The sequence below is a fragment of the Mustela nivalis genome (assembly GCF_964662115.1).
Source record: "Mustela nivalis genome assembly, chromosome: 5".
In the NCBI taxonomy this organism is placed as follows: Eukaryota; Metazoa; Chordata; class Mammalia; order Carnivora; family Mustelidae; genus Mustela; species Mustela nivalis.
The window spans coordinates 154,687,496-154,708,115 of NC_139024.1; the positions used below are offsets into that span (position 1 = coordinate 154,687,496).

The 20,620-nt window shown below is 48.3% G+C and overlaps 1 protein-coding gene across 11 annotated transcripts in view; it reads right to left on the reverse strand.

The window, feature by feature from the left end:
• Nucleotides 1-20,620, reverse strand: part of CARMIL1 (capping protein regulator and myosin 1 linker 1) — a 297,975-nt gene that overhangs the window by 7,322 nt on the left and 270,033 nt on the right. For 2 of the 11 annotated variants that reach the window (XR_014311992.1, XR_014311993.1), the window contains 6 exons: nt 14,105-14,534; nt 7,346-7,427; nt 6,030-6,242; nt 2,732-2,872; nt 763-787; nt 274-423 (listed from right to left, as the gene is read on the reverse strand). Coding sequence is in view for 9 of the 11 variants with exons in the window: in XM_082731456.1 (XP_082587582.1) it covers nt 274-423; nt 2,732-2,872; nt 6,030-6,242; nt 7,346-7,427; nt 14,105-14,534 (1,016 nt within the window). In the remaining 2 variants the exon portion in view is untranslated. Of the gene's footprint in view, nt 1-273; nt 424-762; nt 788-2,731; nt 2,873-6,029; nt 6,243-7,345; nt 7,428-14,104; nt 14,535-20,620 lie in introns of those variants that run through there. The other 9 variants (XM_082731456.1, XM_082731453.1, XM_082731457.1 and 6 more) reach the window with 6 other exon arrangements.

The window sequence follows — 20,620 nt, forward strand, 5'->3', positions numbered from 1 at the left end:
ACAAGTCACCCTACTCCAAAGTAACTTGATCCTCCTCCTGACGGTTTCTGATTTTAGATTTTTAAGTTCATACTTTTTTTTTTTTTTTTTTACTCCAAAGAGAAGGACCATCCTGTTGCCATTTAGGAAAAAGAAAAAACGCACAAAAAAGCAGTTGTCCGAATTAATCCCTGGACTGGTCCTGGGAGAGAAGTTACTCAATTAAAGTTCGGTTTTGTTAGTGCCAGTCCGGAAGCTTTGGGTCAGCGAGGGATGATAACCGAAGGCTCTAACCATTTGTTGGCTGTGACTTCCTGTGCCCAATTGCATTCACTTCCTCTTCTGCAATGGTGGAGTACAGTTTTGAAGATCTTTTCCCTCCACTGGAAGGCTTGTCACTGTCATGATCTGAATGTCTTTTGTAATAATCTCCTCTTTGCACTACTGAGGAAAAGGGATTCGTTTTACCCTTTATATTAGCAAATACATCACTGTGTTGACAAGAATGTTAACGACTGTTAGGATGAAAAATTAAATATCAGAGACCCTACCCCACTTAGGATTTAAGGAACCTACAGTGTTGGGTCTGCCCAGATACACCATCACCTACAGAATTCAACAGCCAACATTATGGAAATGTGGTGCAAACATGAGGTGAGCTCTGAGCCTGCCCCCCCAGGGGTGCTAACAAAAGGCCCCCCGTGTTACCACTTCTGATTCCAGGATGGATTAACGAAAATCACATTCACTACGGAACAAACCAGAAGAAACATAGCAATTTACCTGTTTCAGAAATTAGTTGGGCACGCTAGTCCGAAGGGAGGCGCAGAACAAGGAAATGAAGTAAGCAGCATGAATAATGCACAAGAAAACGGGAATGAGAACATCAGGAGTATTTTCTAAAGAAAAAGACCAGGCTCGCAAGCGGCTATCACTCCTGGGCCGGCAGAGCTGGGGAGCTGATAAATAAACAGGTCGGACTCTTACCACCTTGGGCAGACTTTACATACTCCTCTCAGATGCACGCATATTTTCAGTCCAATTCCAATACCAAGTGACAACCACAGTGATCTCTGTGGTTCACTCATTGTGGATCCCCTGGGGAAAACTCTCCAGCCCTACCTAGAAAGATGGGGGCATGCATCGCCCTCGGTGTTCCCTCTCGAGGGAGAATGAGGAAGGGTGTCAAACATCTACCCCAGAGCTCGGGAATGTCTGAGGGGCAAAGACGTCGCTCAGGGACCCGGAGCAGGCAAGGGCTCGCTGGTGTTCACCCACTTGAACCAGGGGCGCCATGACACCCATTTTCAGCTCAGGAGGCTGGTGGCTTCCTCACGGCCTTGTTTTCGTCGTCCGGGCACCTAGCACACATAGCTTTTCATAAAAGTGAAGCAATTTTCAGAACTTCCTTACAGGTAATGATGCGAAGTCGGCAGTCACAGAAAGAAGGGAAGACGAGGGTAGGCGTGGGGGAGGGGCTGCCCGGGACGCTTGCTGCTGGCTCATGGGTCCGACTGGCCACCAGCCAAGGTTCTGCCCTCTACGCCAAGACGTCCGAGGGCTATGGCTGTCACAGCAAACTCTGTTTGTCCTTTCCATGTAAACAGACTCTCGGCACCGGCTACCTCTCATGGCTTTCAGTGCTCTGCTTGACATGAGTGTTCTATCAGCTTTGGTCAAAACTCTACCTTCTTTTATTTATAGCCCACAGGTTGTGGGTGAAGCTTGTACCCACCAAATGAATCCCCAGAATGGAGAGGAGAAAGCAGGCAATGTTTTTCTTTTTTTTTTTTCCTGAATTATTATTATTCTCCCAAGCCACAAAAATAGTACTCAGAAATACTTTCTATTAACTTCAACACGAGACTACCATTAACAACAGAAGAGAGGCCAGGGCGAGATGTCAGAGCCTGAAGGGTCAAGGAATTCTACAGCCATCAGGCCTCTACAAGAAAACCAAGCAGCTTCAAACCATAAAAGGAGCCATCCGGTCATGCGTGATGACTCATGTGGCTCTGGAATGTCCTTACAGGTGGGGGCTTCAAGACAGCAATTATATTACTCTGTATGAAGGACAGAACCCAACCGTCCATAGTGTTTTTAACAGATTGAGGGCGGCGGAGAGGAATGGTGGGTTGCCGAACATGTCTCGCCTCCACTGATCAGGGAGAGGGCAGCCAAGTCCCGGCATATCTTGCTCTGCTCCAACCCCAGCAAATCAGGTGCAGCCAACTGGGGACAATGATTTCCCGAGGGTGTTCTTGCAGGTGCCACACTTGTGAGAATAAGGAATGCATGACCTCATGATTGAGCAAGCTGCTAGGAGGAGCTGCCAGGTCTCGCGGGCCTGCGGGGGCTGCCTGTGATCATTCACAACCGGGGGGGGGGGAGCTTTTCTGGGAAATAATGGGACCTAGAGGTCTACAAGTCCCCGAGATGAGGCACAACGTATTTAAGGCACTCCTGACCTGCTGGGAGCCCGTGCAGGAGCACCTAGTGATTATAAAGAAGTTAAACCTTGGGTTCGGGTGTCTGGTATATTTTCACTCATGGGGTATGGTCTTTCATTAAGATCGAGGGTCATCAAAAATGTCGATTCAAGTTTCTGAATGAGAAAACTGCTCTGGTTCCAAAAGTTTAGTCCAAGGGATGCTGATTTAAACTCTAAGGTATTAGTTGAGTCCAAGATTAACTCCCTTCTCTTGAAAGGATTCTCCTTGGAGAAAGCGGATGTACTGGAAACATTTCTTACCTTCCTGGGAAAATGTCCTGGGACTAGGCTGGGGGCTACTCTGGCCATCTCTCTCCTTGTCTGATGGAACTTTCTTCAGGACAGGCGGAAGAAGAGCGATTTTAGAGGAGCCAGGGCTGGATGGAGAGTCTGGGATGTCCTCTGGAGAGACACAAACGCATGAATCAAACTGTTCCACAGACTGGATTCCGAAAACATAAGCCAGGCTAATCTTTAAATACGAACGGCCAGTAATTTTTTAAAAAGCGTTGTAGAACTTTTTTGGCCAAAACCCAAGTTTTGTGTTGCTGCAGACAACATCTACAAACAGTAGGGGGAAAAGTAATTAAAACTTAGGAAAGGTTAAAATCTCTAAAAATCACAGATGTGAATTTATCTTGTAGACACAGAATTTCAATGAGCTGGTATTTGAAAATTATGCTGTAAGTGAACTCCATGTTCCTTTTGCCTCAGACTCAGAGGCGGCTGGATAGTCCTCAAACATGTGACATTGATAACCCTCCTTCTTCTACCTGCTGCGGAGTCCAGTGAAGCGGTCATGAAATACACACGAACATATGCACGTAGGAACGTGGGTGCGCGCACCTATATAGACCGAGACCACTAAGAATAACTTGGCATCACGGACTTTTAGAAATAGAAGGACTTCGGTGGGGCGCCTGGGTGGCTCAGTTGGTTGGACGACTGCCTTCAGCTCAGGTCATGATCCTGGAGTCCCGGGATCGAGTCCCACATCGGGCTCCCAGCTCCATGGGGAGTCTGCTTCTCTCTCTGACCTTCTCCTCGCTCATGTGCTCTCTCTCACTGTCTCTCTCTCAAGTAAATAAATAAAATCTTAAGAAAAAAAAAAAGTTTTTAGAAGGACTTCGGTGATCCCTGTACAAATGAAGAGATTAACAGTTGACCTGCTGAAAGAAAACAACAACGTTGCTAGGACGTGCAGGCCAGTCTCTTCATCCTAAAGGTTGTACTCTCTCACTTGAACTGAAAGGATGTCCTGAACCGCTCTCCTTCCTCTGCTCTGTGGCTGGCAAAGCTATCCGAACTCGGCATGTGTGCGTGCGTGCACAAAGACGACAATTTTCAGTCAGGCTCTGTTCAGCCTTCTACTTCCGATTCAACTCTCCTACGTGCTCCACTGGATGAAGAGCTATGAAAGAGCTCTCCCTGCTCGAACAGTCTCTCAGGGTTGTGGAGAGGAAACGAGCGGACCGGGAAGTGCCTGCTGACTTCTCAAGCGCTAGAAAAGCAAACGTCAAGTCTTGATCCAGTAAGTGCTAAAGAACAAATGAACACATTGAACAAACAAATTGAAAAGAGAAGCTCCTTGAGACAGAATACCCGGAATCCAGCTAATCTGACATTCAGAATTCCCAACTGAGGAGTCAAAGTACTGTACGAGTTAGGTCCGTTTTGTAAGAGCTGTTCCCTTATCACAGACTAGAGCTACACCTTGTCGATGAAAATACCGGCCTGATTTTGAGTAGTCATTTAAAACAATTCTTCCAATTATTATTTTTTGGTTTCATTCTCCGCATTCTTTATATTATAACGATACTCTGTGCGCACCAAGAAATGTTCCGTGTTTCCCATCATAACAAACTTCGGTCTGTAAAACGGTCTGAGCAGACTTAGGATGTTCGAAGAGACCTGCTCCAAGGGTCAGAGGCCTGACGTGACCCCAGGGTCCCTCTGCGGCTGTGCTTTGGAGACCAGGCACTGGGTTTCTTGAGGGATGAATGGGCTGTGGAGACCGGTGAGCATTAACCAGCTGGCCGCTTGGTGAACAAAAGACACGTTTGAGGGAAAATGGGAAAGACCCACAGTGGAATGAGTCCCCACAGTGGAATTCCCCACAGTGGAAGGTGCGTGGGACGCTGCCTTTTTTCTCATTGCACCCAGTCCTCTGCCTGTGGATGAATGACTGTGGTGAGCTGCGTGTCTTTCTTTCTAGCACCCATGCCTACCGGGAGGAGGCTGGTGGGAGTGGTCACCCTGGGGTGTCCGAGCGTCTGGCTGCTGCTCACCAGCTGTGGGACTTGTCCAACTGAGGGTCCTCACCATCCACAGGTGCGGTGGGGACATACGGAGTTCACCCACGTAAAACACTTAGAACAGCGCTTGACACGGTGTTTGGTTAACATCAGCGGGGACGGCGGTGCTGAGGATACTCTGACCCGCTGCACCTTTACCCTTACTTGCCTACTTACGACGAGGGAAGACAATGAAGAGGTTCTATGAGGTTCATTATATTATCCATTTTACTTTTGTTAATGTTTAAAAATTCTCATAGTAGGCCATTGGGGGAAGAAAAAGAGAGAAAAAAGAGAAAAAAAAAGAAAAAAAGAATAAAGGGGGAAAAAGAAAAAAAAAAAAAGCCTGCGAGGGAAGAGCAGTTGTAGGAGAGAAAAAAAAGGCAGAGTCTAATCCATTTCTAAGTTTCTCCTACCAGTAGATTTTCTAAACAAGAGTCAGCAAACTTCTTCTGGAAAGGGCCAAACAGTAAATATCTCAGGCCTGCAGGCCAAACGGCCTCGGTCACAACAGCTCTGTTCTGCCGTGTGAGCGCCGAGCGGCGGGACATAATATGGAGACAGATGGCCTGGCCACATGCCGCCAGCATTTCACTTACAGAAACAGGCCCATGGATGGCTAAGCCCTGTTCTAAACCCAAAATATTTCACGTACTATGGGGCAAAAAGAGGAGAACTTCCGCTCTCCCTATTTACGGCCTGCATCCTTATGCGGGGCCTCCTGAAGGGTGTGGAGACCCTTGAGGCCGTTCTCAGGAAGCTCAGTGAGGCCCTGCAATGGGCCAGCGCAACCCAGGGCTGCCCTCTCGTGTGGCCCTCTAATCTGTGGCCTGAAGGCAGGGGTAGTCTCTGAGGCCCTGCGCCTGGGTGTTGAATAAAGAAACTCGTCAGGGGCGCCTGGGGGGCTCGTGGGTTCAGTGTCTGCCTTCAGCTCTGGTCATGATCCCACAGTCCTGGGATCGAGCCCTGCACCTGCATTGGGCTCCTTGCTCAGCAGAGAGCCTGCTTCTCCCTCTGCCTCTGTCTGCCATTCTGCCTGCTTGCGCTGTCAAATAAACAAAATCTTTAAAAAAAAAGAAAAAAAAAGAATAGAAATTCTTCAGCCTTTGTCCCTGTTGAAATTGCTGGCAGGTTTCTCTGAGCCCTCCTGCAGACCCCTGTGCCCATGATCACTGGCAGCTCCCGAACTGTGGGTGGAGTCGCAATCCAGGGAGCCCCGGAAACCGCCTGACCTGGGGGTCACCCCCTTCCCAGCAGAACCTTACCCGGCCGCGAGGCAGTTCTTGGTTTCTGTGGGATGGTGGGCCGCGCCGCCAGGCTGGGTTTAGGGGACTGCAGCGGGGGCTTCGGGCTAGTTGGAGTGCTGGAAGAGCTCCGCAACCTGGGGCCCACGTCCGCTTTGGGCTCCGCTTTGGCGTTCTTCTCGGGTGTTCCCACACTGAAGCGGCTCTCCGCGACACCTGGGTGTAGCTTAGGCACTGCGATGAGAATGGGGACAAAGAGCACACTTGAAACTTGGAGGAGAAAGAAACTATGAAGCTATGAAGAAATCATTCACAGCTAGGAGAGGTCTGGTACAAACTGCTGTAATCTTCTCCCATACTTTCTCATCACAGGTACTTCCATATGGAAGCACGTCATTCCAGCATGCGTGTAGACTCGAACACGCTGGAAGACTACACTTCTTTGTGGAAATGCAATGAACTTGGTGGTGCTCTTCTGATCGCTCCTGACTGTTCCACAGATGGCAAGCGTCAAGTTCAAGCATGTCCGTGTCCTGCAGGCCAAACGGCCTCGGACGGAGAGCACGCAGGGCTGAAGGCATTGGAAGCACTGAGCTCTTTCTCAGATGTGGCACGAGGTGCACGTACAGGAACGACCAACCACAGGTGCCTCAGTTCTGGATAATCATGCGCAGGTAGGGGGTCTGGCTATGGGTCCCCAGCAAGGAGAGCTGCACTGATGTCCAGAACCTTTTACTTAGAACCTCCCAATCATGCAAACAGCTTCTGGATGTCATCCTCATCCCACCCCTGCTGGTTGAACATGAGCTACCTTCCAGCTCTTACATAAAGATACCTAAGCTCAACACAGGACTTTGAAGCAGCAAAGCCAGGTTTCTGACATGTCATTTGTAAGTTACTCTTCAGTTCCCTTCAAGCATGTCTTATTCTTTTACTACACCTGAAAAGTCAGAGGACCAAAGGGTAGTGGACATTCATGCTGAAAGAACATTCTTTCATCTCAAACAAATGGGCTACCTTCCACCTCCTGAGTGCGGCTGATTGGACACATTAGACATGGCCCCGTCCTCCCCCACTCCTCAGATGCCCCCAGTTTGGGAGTTTTCCTCAAAGACATTTCTTCCCTCTGGGAAACTGGAGAAGGTGCCCTGTGCCGGCACACAGCGAGCAGGGCGGGAGACATGGCCCAGGTAGAGCGACATGGCATCCAGGGGAAAGCTGACAATCCACGACACAGGGCCCCATTCTCCTCTCATTCTAATATTTCTTCTGTTAATCATGTGTGACTCCTGGAACCAGACAGGAAGTGTTTTTTCCTTAGAGGGTGATAGTCTTACCTGCCCCACCTCCATCCAGACGTTCTGTGCTGCCCAAGGCCAGGCTGGAGGAATCTTGAGAGATGGCCTCATTCCCAAGCTTCTGAAAAATTCAAGCACACAGTCCCAGGAAAGTGTGTCTTTATTTAAGATGTAAGAAAAAGAACATAAGCAGATCATAAATGACAACAAGTAACGGCCCCTTTACTACTCTCATACTGACTGTGTCCCACCTCTTCTGTCTCCCTTAGCCGCCTTCCGGAACAAAGCTTGAATGAGCAGGTTCTGTTCTGTGTTCACAGCTGGGGCTCTGGGGTCCGGAGGGTGGTCAGTTCCTCAGAATGTTCCCCTGGGATGACAGGTGCGCGGGCTCAGGGGAAGCTAGGAGGCTTGGGGACAGTTCCAGTTTCCTGTGGGGGTTTTCTGTGGGAATACCTCTACAGGCTCCGCAGCCCCTGATGCTCCAGGCAGCGGGGGCACGGACACTCTGCAAGTTGACGGACCCTCTCTCCAAGTTGAGTTCCCCAAATCAAATTTTAAAAGTAGTGGAAACCTTTTCAACTTAACTGTATAAGATAGGCAAAAAGGGACCCGTAGCCAGCAGGGCCTTCCCTGCCACTGACGCAAAACTACAGGACACAAATATATTGTTTAATCTATTGGCCATGGATGAACAGAATTAATTGTAAAAACCCCAAAATGGGCACCTGGGTGGCTCAGCGGGTTAAGTGTCTGCTTTGAGCTCAGGTCATGATTTCAGGGTCTTGGCATCGAGTCCCACACTGCTGAGCAGGGGAGCCTGCTTCTCCCTCTGCCCCTCCTGCTCAGGCTCTCTCTCGCAAAAATAAAAGACTTTCAAAAAGAAAAAGAAAAAGACCCCAGAGCTCCAGGCAAAGGGGTCTGTGATAGCAAAAGGGGGTGAGGTTAGAGGCTGTTGTCTACGGGAAGGAGCAGGAACTCATGAAGCTAGGCCTCCGCCTCTTCCTTGCGGTGCAGAGAGCCCACCTAAAAGGGGGGGGGGGGAACACCTAGATCCAAAAAGTTACCTGAAATGAAACATCTACGGTTGGCTTAATAAGGCCCAAGTTCCCCAGTCACAAAGACGATCTGCATCTGCCTCCCATTCAAAACCACAACGCAGCTGGGCAGGTAGACCGGGAGGCTGATGACCTTTGGCCTGTCACTTCCCGCTGGGGGCACACTTCGGACAAACTGAGAATCACAGAGTGGCTGCCACTTCCCAGCTTCTCACTATTTGTGATGCTCTACGAGAGGTTATCTGAAACTCAGATCAGAGCTGCCTCATCTACCACATGTACCGGTCAGCCACAGCCAGACCCTGGCACAGATCGCCACCCCACGGCCCCGACCCCAAGGTCGCAGGTGTCCCAGGCTCCCTCAGCACGACGACGTTAGCTCCTTTGCGGAAGGCGGCTTAGCAGGTCTCCGAGGAGGAATGTGCACACAGGTTCCATGGCTAGAACGCGCACATTGTTTGGCGTCACGGAGGAAACGGGATTCCCAAGGAAAGGAAGCCCCGGTTCCAGGGTCCCAGGCAAGCCCTCGGATCCCACCGGGCAGAAAGGCACGAAGTCCCCGCCTGGACCAGCAGGGGGCGCGCGAGCCCGGGAACAGAGCCCCGCCCAGAGGCGGGGCCTAAGCAGCACCCCGCCCCCCATCTCCTGGCCTCCAGAAGGCAGGGCCACGTGCTCCTGTGCTCAGACACAGGTAAGAAGGTGTGCTGCTTAACCATGGCCAGGACTAGGCTGCGACTAGCAAGCCACCAGCACATGAATCCAAGGGGACACTGGCTTTCGGGCGTGTGAGCGCCGGGCTAGGCTCCGAAAGCCAGGGCCTCCTCACACTTTGCACCCGGGTGCCCCGCTTCCTCCATTTAATATATAATCCGAGGAGTTATGTTTTCTTTCTCCTTCCCGGCTTTCTGAGGTAGTTAACAGGTATCAAAAACGACCGGGTGGAATAAGGATAAAATACTGTGACATCCATTGTCTTTGAGTGCCAGCAGCTGAGGAGGTGGGTGGCCCCCAAGAAAAGATGGGGGCTCTCTGCATTCAGTACTTGTTACTCGCCTTTGTTTGTTTGTTTTTTTTTTAAAGATTTTATTTATTTATTTGACAGACAGAGATCACAAGTAGGCAGAGAGGCAGGCAGAGAGAGAGAGAGAGAGAAGCAGGCTTCTGCGGAGCAGAGAGCCCGATGCAGGGACTCGATCCCAGGACCCTGAGATCATGACCCGAGCCGAAGGCAGCAGCCCAAACCACTGAGCCACCCAGGCGCCCCGCCTTTGTTAATAAAAGAGAAGTGCCATGTGTTCACATTCACGGCTCTTTTCCTTTAAATACATGTATTAAATGTGAAGAGTGAAAAGAAAATTATTCAAGAGTGAAGACACCATAAATTTTAGCAACAGTATACTGACCAATGGGGCTTATGCTGCTTTTATGAAGAATACAGTCATTTTAGGGGAAAATATTTTTATACTAATTTTTTAATGTTTGATTGTTGTTAAGAGAGCGAGTTCATGAGGCCGGGGAGGGACAGTAGGGGCAGAGAGAGAATCTCAAGCAGGCTCCCTGCGCAGTGCAGAGCCCTATGGGATCAATCCCATGACCCTGAGATCATGACGTGAGCCAGAATCACGACTCAGATGCTTGACTAACGGAGCCAATTAAACTAATTTTTGAAAACCCTTCCTATTATTTTATTATTCTGATAGAACATTCCTGACCAGTTTGAATTTCCAATTCAGGCATTGTTCCCACAGCCATTTGCTCACTTCATGTCCCTGTGGCACCTTTTGGTAATTTACAGTATTTCAAACTCTTTCGTGATTGTTCTATTTGTTAGGGTGATCTGCAATGTTACTGTTGTAATTGTTCTGGGTGCCAGGAACTGTGCCCAAATAAGGCAGTGAACTTCATCGATAAATGTCGTTCATGTTCTGACTGCTCCACCAACCGGCTGTTCCCCCGTCTCTCTCCCTCTGCTCACATCTCCTCACGCCTCCCTATTTCTAAGACACAACAATACTGAAACGGGGCCAAGTAATTACCCTACAACGACCTCTAAGTGTTCGAGTGAAGGAAGAGTTACACATCTCCCTTTAAACCAAAACCTAGAAATGACTAAGCTTCATGAGGAAGGCATGTCGAAAGCCCAGACAGGCTCAAGGCCAGGTCTCTTGTGCCAAGGAGTTACCCAAGTCGGGAATGCAAAGGAAAAGTTCTTGAAGTAAATGAGAAGTGTTATTCCAGTGAACACATGAATGGTTAAGAAAGCAAAACATGGGGCTCTCTGCTCAGCAGGGAGCCTGCTTCCCCCTCTCTCTCTGCCTGTCTCTCTGCCTACTTGTGATCTCTGTCTGTCAAATAAATAAATAAAAAATCTTAAAAAAAAAAAAAGCAAAACAGACATGGCTCACGTGGAGACAGTTTGAGCAGTCTGGACAGAAGATCACACCAGCCACCACTACCCTTAAGTCAAAGCCTCATCCAGAGCAAGGCCCTGACTCTCCAGCTCCATGAAGGCCTGAGGGAGGTGAAGACGCTGCAGATAAAAAGGCTGAAGCTAGCGGAGGGCAGGGGTGTCATGAAGTTGAAGAAGTTCCAGAACAGAAAAATGCAAGGTGAGGCAGCAGGTGCTGACGGAGAAGCTGCAGCAATTTCTCCAGAAGATGGAGCTGAGAGAGTTAATGAGGGTGGCTACACTAGGAAACAGACAGTGTAGACAAACAGCCTTCCTTTGGAAGAAGATGCCATCTAGGACTTCCACAGCTAGAGCGGAGAAGTCAGCGCCTGCCTTCAAAGCTTCAAAGGACAGGCTGTCCTTCTTAGGGCCTAATGCAGCCGCTGATTTTAAGTTGGAGCCAATGCTCAGTCCTCCGAAACTCCCAGGGCCCTTAGGAACGGTGCTCAAGCGACTTTGCCTGTGCCCTAGAAATGAATGACTGACAAAGCTTGGAGGACAGCACATCCATTCATAACATGGTTTACTGAATATTTTAGGCCCACTGTTGAGACCTGCTGCTCAGAATAAAAGATTCCTTTCAAAACATTACTGCTCATTGACAATGCACAAGGTCACCCGAGAGCGCACTGTGGTTGCCTGTTTTCATGCCTGCTGACACAGTATCCATTCCGCAGTCCACGGATCAAGGAGTCCTTTCAACTTTCGAGTCTTACTATGTAAGAAATTCATTCTATAAGGCTAATGCTGCCATACACAGTGCTTCCCCTGATGGGTCTGGGAAAGTCAACTGAAAACCTTCTAGAAAGGATATGACATTCTAAATGCTATTCAGAACATGTGTGATTTATGGAAGAGGTCAAAAAACCAACATGAACAGACTTTGGAAGATGGTGACTCCCACCCTCGTGGAGGATGTGGAAGGCTCCGTGACTCCAGGGGAGGAAGTCCCTGCGGGTGTGGTGGAAACAGCAAGAGAGTTGGAGGGGAGCCTGAAGAGGGGACAGCGTGGCTGCCATCTTGGGATCAGACCTGAACGAATGAGGATGTGCTTTTGACACATGAGCGAAGCACATGGTTTCTTGAGATGGGATCTACTCCTGGGGAACACGGGGTGAAGATTATTGGAATGACAACAGAGGATTTACATTATAACATAAACTTAGTTGAGAAGGCACCAGTTGGGTTTGAGAGGGTTCTCTCCAATGTGAAAGCAGCTCTGTGGTGGGTCAGATGCTGTCCAACAGCATTGCACGCTACAGAGAAATCATCGGTGAGGGGCAGAGTTAATCAATGTGGCCAACTTCACTGCTGTCTTATTTTAAGACACTGCCACAGCCAGCCCCACCCTGGAGCAACCGCCACCCTCATAGGTCAGCAGCCATCGACATGGAGGCAGGACCCCCCACCAGCAAGCGCAGATGATCGTATTTTTTATCGATAAAATAGTTAAAAATAAGGTAGGTACAGTGGCTTTTTTAGACACAATGACAGTCACATACTCAACAGACTACAGTATGGTATAAACATGATTTTCTATGTACTGGGAAACCCCTAAATCCATTTGACTTGCTTTACTGCAATAGTTTCCTTATTGTGTTGGTCTGGAACTGAACCCATGACATCTCTGGGGTCAACCAGATGGGGGTCCCCATCTCTGGGGAACAACGTGACATTGTTCTAAATAGGCACAAGATGGCGCTAGGAGCTCGTTACTGTAAGCCTTCAACACCTAAGACCTAAACCACAGGAATGTTGTCACTCCGAGTCAATTTATGTATCCAATCCAACACGCATGGAAAAAACCCTCCAGCACGGCCCATCTTTCTACCAAAAAGCAGCTGTTCATCCATGAAAAAACAGTAATAAAATAAACAGCTCATTAGTGAAAACAGCAGTTCATTGTTGTAAGAAATTCTATAAAATGGATTGAAATTTAAACATTTCCTTGGGCGTCTGACTCACCAGTGATGTGGTCACAGTGCTTATTCAGAACTCTGATCAGTGAATTAGCAGAATACAGTTAAATGGTCCCGCCCTCTGCACCCTCCTCAGCCTTCCATAAGGGTCAATGAGTAAGTTAGTAGAGATCTGTCATGAGAAAATTGCTGGGTAACTACTGTGCTGGTAGGAGAGCTATGGCAAACAGCTGTAAAGTCATGTGGGATGCAGGATTTAATGAAAAAATAATCAGCTGTTAAGCCATATAAAACCCCTCCACACCTTGGTATATAATACAGTTTACTAATAACTTTCTAAAAATCAGCGGTTCATTGGGGTGAACCATTTATTCTCATACTTCAAATAAGACAGATGAGCAATTTTTCTTTCTTGGGGAAACCAGTTATGTAGATGAAAAAGAGCTCAGATACACATGCAAAACCCAAAACCCGGGTTACCATGGGTATGTTGATCTTAGCGATCACAATAAAGCTATAATCTTTCAAGTAGCTACAAGAGAAAGGAGAGATCATGGAAGAAAAAAACACCACAATGTCTACTTTAAAAGATGTGTGAAGGATAAATGATATATTAAGTCAGATTTTGGGAGGACTTGGCAATTTTGAAACGATCAAGCTTTTCTTGAAGCAATCCACAATATATCTCAATGGCCAAGCATTTAATTAATTCTAACAGAACACCTTTACTTTTTTTTCCCTTTTGACTTTAAAATCTGAAACAGAGCAAGGAATTTTTAGGTTTGGAAAGCGGAACTCTGAGAAAACTGTAAAGGAGATCTATTTCTATAATTAGAATCTGGTTTCTTTTTTTTTTTTTTTTTAGGTTTTTAAAAATTTTTAGGTAATCTCTACACCTGACGTGGGGCTTGAACTCACAACCACGAGATCAAGAGTTGCATGTTCTACTGACGGAGCCAGCCAGGCACCCCCACAGTTTCGGTATCTTTATTAGCCTCTCTCCGTTGTTTCTGGTCACGCTCACGTCTCATCTTGGATTCAACTGACTGGTGCTCTCCCCAGCTGTGCGCATTTCCAGGCATTGGGGGTCCCAGGCTCCTGACTCACACAGGAAGCACCTCCGCAGGTGGGGACAGGCCAGCAGACTCTCAGCCAACAACTTACCTTCAAACGCTGTGGCTCGGAAGAGCGGACCCTCGCGCTGGAGGGAAAAGCTGGCCATGGCATCGTCATCTGTGCTTTGGGTTCTTTCGGATAAAGGCTTTTGGTTTGGGATTTGTATTGAACAGAATGGGCTAGCTCTGCACCTCTCTCGCCAATGAACACCAAGAGGGGGCGAAGCCACACAACCGAGTCAGAAGGGACCCAGCCTCACCTTCTGTGCGCAGGCCGCTCTCCTCTCCTGCTTGGCCTTCATCTCCGCCATCAGGCCGCTGCCCATCACCTGGATCCCGTACCTTCGCCCGCCCTGCGGGCTGTTCTTGCCCTCACTCCGCTCCACCCTGCCCAGGTCCTCCCCGTGACCTTCCTCAAGGGAGTCGGGGGTTTTTAGCTCCTCTGTCCGCTCCGAACTGCCGTTGTGCTCCGCGGGCTTAGCGTCCTTTCTGGGGGTGTCCGTGGCCGGACTTTTGACGGCCCCTTTTGGCGAGGACGGTTCATCCGGCATCAGGACCGTGGGAGGCCGCTCCGATTTGGAGCGGGACTTGATTAAATTGAGAAAGCCGCTCTTCCGAGAGTCTCGCTTTTTCTTTTCATCTCCTCCCTCGCTAAGCTCGTGGGACTCAGAGCCTCTTGAAGATGATCTCCTGGGATTCAAAAGAACAAATACTGTGGGTTCTGCTGCAATTAAAGTTCTAGCCAGAGTCAGTCAAAATACAAACACGGAGCTTGCTGCTGCCCTGGCAGCCGTTCTCAAGCAGTTGAAGAATTTGAGTCTTTGCCCTTGATAAATAGAAGTGGGGAATGTTGTCACAGTCGCAGGTAAGGAGGAGAAGGCACCACCAGCTAAGAAGGAGAACCTGAAAGGGTAGGTGTTTTTGAATCTTAACGCTCAGGTCAACTGCCTCTCCACTTGTAAGACCTTCCAGCAAAGCTGGCTCCACACAATCACAGGACAGAGATGGCCTTATTTAGTGTGACTGACAATGGAAAGGTCCGGCCGTCCCCACAGCCACCTACGATCCCTGTGTCATCACTAGATCACATCTGAAATCCCACCGATGGTGCGCCACTCAAACAAAGATGTGGGTCTTTGCCTCAAGGGAACACCACTGAAGGAGGCAGCAGGGACGGTGAGCTTTGGCAGAGCGTTGTACACAAGAGTCAAGTTCAGGAACGAAAGAGAATATTCAGGAATGGTGGGGTGGGTAGGGGAAAGAGCAAGTCCAAGGGGTCAATGGGAGGTCTCCCTGGTGCCTTTCATTTAGAGCTGGCGGACTCCGGTCCCGTTAGCTCCTCTGAGTCCCCCATGAAATCATGACCAAAGGTGGGAAGAAAAAAATAAAGGCAAGAGCCCCAGAGCAGAGGAAAGGCAAAATAACAAAGTCTGGGAGCCAAGAGAAATTTTGACTTAAAACGGACTTAATAGACGTGGAAAGCCGCCCCCTGAAGTGCTGGTGGGGGAGACAAGAGGCAGCGGATCTGCACGAGGCTCCCGGTGCCTCTGGAAACAGAAGGGAAGCAGGAGCTCTAGAGAGGAAGAGAGCCAGAAGTCCATTCGCCAAACCATCAGATCCTCTCCCCAAACCAGAGATCAAAGCTGCCCCTTCGCGCCCAAGTTTACCCACCGGGCAGGGTGAGGGCCAGCAGGACAGCTGAGGCACATGTGCTATCGTGAGAACAGGGGGGGTTCAGGTGGGGGCTGCAGACCGTGGGACCCCTGGCGTAAGGATTATTTTAGGCTGATTAAGAAATAGCAGACACCGGAGCAGCTCTGAAAACTGAGTACAAGTTGCCCTTTCGGAAGCGCCATTCATAAGAGAAATGTCCATGTGTAAGGGCGTGTTCTTCTCAATAGCAGGGAAAGGATAACAATCTCTAGAAATTTGTCAATGGGGAAGGTATGGACTTAAATCTATATCACCCTTACCACAGTTATAGTCCTTTTCTTGGCAACCTCCCCACACTCGTCCCCTGCCCACCATCCCAACATCTTTCTTTTATTTTTAGCTAAAAATAGTATTTTAGGGTGGTGGCTTGAGCCGTTCTGGGGAAATACTCCGTTTTTCTGGGTCTCTCCCATGTATATAGAGGGTATCCATGTTCGTGAACTTCTGTTTTTCTCCTGTTAATCTGTCTTTCATTATAAAAGTATCTCAGCCAGGAACCTAGAAGGGTGGAGGGAAAATTATTTTTCCTCCCCTATAGTCATAAGAAAGCCTGCATATTGGGACAAAGATATTCCCAGGCTCCTTCCCTCATTCTGGGTCGTACATGGGCCAGGTTTACACCCTCTAGGCACGGGGTCAAATTTCCCAACAAGCTCAAGAGAAAAGACTCAAAGACTTGGATAGTCAGGGAGGCCCTCCCCCAACAAAATGGTTCAAGAAGGGTACCCTACACTGAAGTCCACCAGACAACAGGCTCCACTTGCTGCCACGTGAACTGGGGAGACCCTGGGCTCCTGATCCAGTCCGTCCCAAAGATGTCCCGGGATGCTCTTGGCTTCAACATGAAGAAGAATTCAAAGACAGACACACAACACAGTGGATAAGCAACACAAGTGGGAAAGTTTATTAAACCAAAAATACCCACTCAAGGGGCACCTGGCCAGCTCAGTTGATGCAGCAGGCAATTCTTGATCTCAGGGCTATGAGATCAAGCCCCACAGAGAGATTACTTAAAACATAAAATCTTTAAAAAAACAAAACAGAACAAAAACAAAATACAGTTTTAAGATAGGAGTAGATAAGCTTAAGAGAGAGCAAGCTGTGTGCAGGGGTTTGGGGTTCTACCTTTTATGTGCAGTTGTTAAAAAGAGAGTACAATCTTCATTAATTGGTGTGGGGAAGCAGGGTTTCCGGTTGTGGCGCTGCCATCTTGGGCCTGTCTGGTGGGATCCGGCTTCTCGCAGATGCTACCAGGACGGGACTCTGACCTTCCCTACAGCCCGCCGTGGCCTCCCTCTTGCTGGCCTCTGGGGATCCCGTTAGAGCCTCACTGCCTCTAAGACACCACCTTCCAAGCTCACTAGTGTTCCATTTCATTTCAAAGGAAAGAGCAAAATACTGTTGCGCCATCAAACAAGTGTAACAGGAAAATGTGATGGCAGGAGTATAAAACCAAGGTTGGACGTTATAGCTGAGGAAATCTCCCAGATGGTAAGGAATAGGGGGCAGGAAAAAGAATGAGAAAACAAGAGACAAAAGTTCAAAACAAAACAAAACAAAACAAAAGCTAGTGGATTCATAGAGGAAACACGTGAGTTGCATAATGGATGTTTTAAGAAAAAGAATATAGAGAAAAAAGAAGGGAAGACATTATGAAAAAAATAACTCAAGAAAAATTCCAGAACCAAAGCACACGAATTTTCCAGTTGAAATGGCTCATTAGTGCCTCGCAAATGGATTCAAAACAAAACAAAACAAAACAAAACAAAACCTACCCAGAGTCCATCATCATAAATTTGTGGGAACAAAGAGAAAATCCCAAATGCTTCCAGAAAAGAGTAAACACAAAAACAAGTAAGAAAGGATCCAGGCTCATGATCACAACAGACTTGTTTGGGCCATGGGCAGCCTGCCTCAAGATGGGCTGCTTTGGGATGAAGATTATTTTAAGTGAAAAAGTCATCAAAATCCAGCTGATTCAGGAAAAGCTCCTTCCATCTCCCTTGACAGCCTAAAAGAATTTAGACAGAGGAGCTGTTCCAGGGAAAGAGTTGTCGGCTTCGAGAACTACACTGTGTGCCATGAACCAGGAGTGGTAGACGAGGGAGGACCCTAGCAAGGCCTGTTGGATCAAGGTCCTCAGTGTCCCACTGTCTGAGTGGGACACTCAGTGTATACCAACCATTCACTCATTCATTCAATTCTCCTGAGAATTGCATTCCTTCCAATTGAAGTCCCAGACCCTGTCCCCTTCTCATCAGCTCAAAACAACATATACGCCGCCTCATGGGGCCTGATCGTCTTTGGCATTTCCCCTCTGTGGGGCTTCCCTGTACATACACTGTGATATTGGATTCTCTCCTGTTAATCTTTCTTTTGTCAATTTGATTCTTGGTCCGGCTAGAAGGATCTTGAAGAGGACAGGGTATCCTTGCTCCCTGACAGACAGATCCTAACTAACACTAGAAGCTAGAAGAGAACGGGACCAGGTTTTGAAAACTCTTTGGTAGGATGGATTCAATCTAGAATTCTGTATGTAGTCACACTGTTGATCAAAACGAAAGACGGATCTATGAGTCTCCCAAGATGCCCTTCTCAGGAGACAACCAGAGGAGACCATCCACCAAAATGAGGGAGTCAGGAAAGGAAGAAGACAAAGGCCAAAGGACACGAGAAAAGGACACAAGTATGTGGCAAGGGGAAGCCCCCAGCAGACCAAGACGGGCGGTGGCAAGGGACAGCAGATGCTGCTCCCAGATGCCAGAGAGTTGGTCAGGCATCAGTGAAGGAAGTGTATCTGTCCGTCCCTGGAAATGACACGGAGAATACTTGAGCAAATGCAGAGGAGGTTTACAATTTTCTTGGAGACGTATGGGAATGGCAGAGACAGGACTACGGAAAAGTCAGCAAACGCAAAGGGGATGATTATTAACTGTAGGGAACATAAAAAAACCATGAAGGAGAGCAGACCAGAAGATGGTGTACCTCAGCTGTGCACATTCACATGGAAGAGAGAGAGAGAGAGTGTGTGTGTGTGTGTGTGTGTGTGGTGGGCAGTCGGGTCCAGGGTATCAGAGCTAAATTGTCATCCTCTACAGTGAGGAGCTAAAAGTCGTGCCTGCTACCTAAAACTGAAAAACAGGAAATAGCAAAAAAATGTGATTAAAAAATATGGAAGTACAAATAAAAAATAAGCAGCGAAAGGCGTAGGAATGATTTGCCTCTGGGGAATAGGGAGTGGGGAAAGAAACAATGGAGTTCCTTTGTTTTTTTTCTTTTTTCTTTTCTTTTCTTTTTTTCCTTTTTGGGGAGAGTCTTGTAGAACATCTGGTATTTTAAACTAAGAGCGTTTCTAACTTTGATTGCAAACGTTCTTCATACAGCTTGCAGATTCCACCCGTGCCTAGCCCTTTACATATCAAACTGACAGTCTGTTTTTATACAACAAAAAGATATAAAAAAAAAAATCAAAACTTCTAGTAGATTCCACCATTTGATGAAAATTGATCTCTATTTCTGTCTACTTGTGCACTGCAACTTACTCCCAACGCAGTATCTTTGTAGAAAGTAGATTTTATACCTTCTAAAAACATGCCTAACTTTCCTCCAGAGCCGATCACAGAAGAAGGCATCATAAGGGTGCAGGAAATCACACGGGGGCGGGTGTGAATGGCTCAGATCAGGAGTGCGGATACCTCTCCACCAACAACATATCACCTTCTGAAGTTTGGGAGGCGGTGAGCCTGCAACTGGGTCTGTGGTTTATAGGGATACAGGGCGAGACAGTCCGAATTCATCCCACCAACTGTGACCGAAGGCAGACTGTATGTAACAGGCAGGGTCAGACACTCAAGTTACAACGAACAGGAAGGCCTGGGGGATGCTTCCAAAGAACAGGCATTCTCTGGGGATGGATGACTTGAGAGCCCATCCTGAAAAAGGACTCTCCTGTTCTGTTCTGTTTAGGTTGGCACGTCAGGACTGCCTGAGTCTTTTACACTGAGAATGCATCCATCCATTCCTCGTACCGTAAAAAAATTTAAAACAGAAGAAATGCTCAGAGGATTGTGTGCACTCTAACAGATGGGTGCAGGGAATTTAAAAAAAAAAAAAAGTTTCAAGTCAGTGGCAGAGAAAGAGCAATTAATCTGGGGGGTGGGACGGAGCCATCCTGAGACAGCTTCAGAGAATGAATGAATCGGAGGCTGGTTCGAGAAGAATGGAGCCGGGAGTGGAGCCCAGGATGCCACAATTCAAGGCCAGGGTCAAAGACAAGCAAGCAGGTCCTGAAGCTTCCAATGTGCAGTAAGCTCCACTGGCATGGACAGAAACACTCCACTCATTTCCACCTCACCATCCGCTGAGGCAAGAGAAGGCCCGTCCACCCACAGACTGGCCCCGTGTCTTCCCTCCCTGTGCGGGCCCGCACCCCGCGAGCCTCAGCTTCCCGCTGTGGGTGCGAGGCGCTCCTGAAAATGGGTGTCTCCAGGGGATGAATATGTCACAGACACAAGTCCACGGTAAGAGTGTGTCTGGGGACAGGTCTGCGTTTGGGTTGGGGACTAAAGAGCTCGGAATGAGTCCTGCTTACGGCTGGCAGTGTTCCAGGTTAAACTGCTGTCAGCAGAAGTTCCTAAAAGGCCTGTCTTTTAAGGAAACAGCACTTAAGAATAAGAAAAGGAGACAACTTCCTTGGACACTGCCTGCTGAAGCCCCCCATGCACTAAACTCTGAGCCAGGAGAGTTTAGAAATAAGTGACGTCAGCTGCCGAAGTTCACTGCCCTGACATAGAGTCATCCAGGCGCCGGTGGTAAAGATCTTAAAGAAAGCCCGTGTGTTCTATGGTCTATTTTAGAACAGTACGACGGTTCTCCGACTTCACCATGCCTCAGTTTACCCTGGAAGGGTTAGAAAAGTACAGACTGCTGGGCCCCATATCCAGAGTCTCGGATTCAGTGGGTCTGGGGTGGAGGCCTGAGAATCTGCCTTTCTAGTAAGTTCCCGGTGGACAGTGAGATTGCTGGCCCTGAGATCACGTTTTGCAAACCATCAGAAGAGTCAA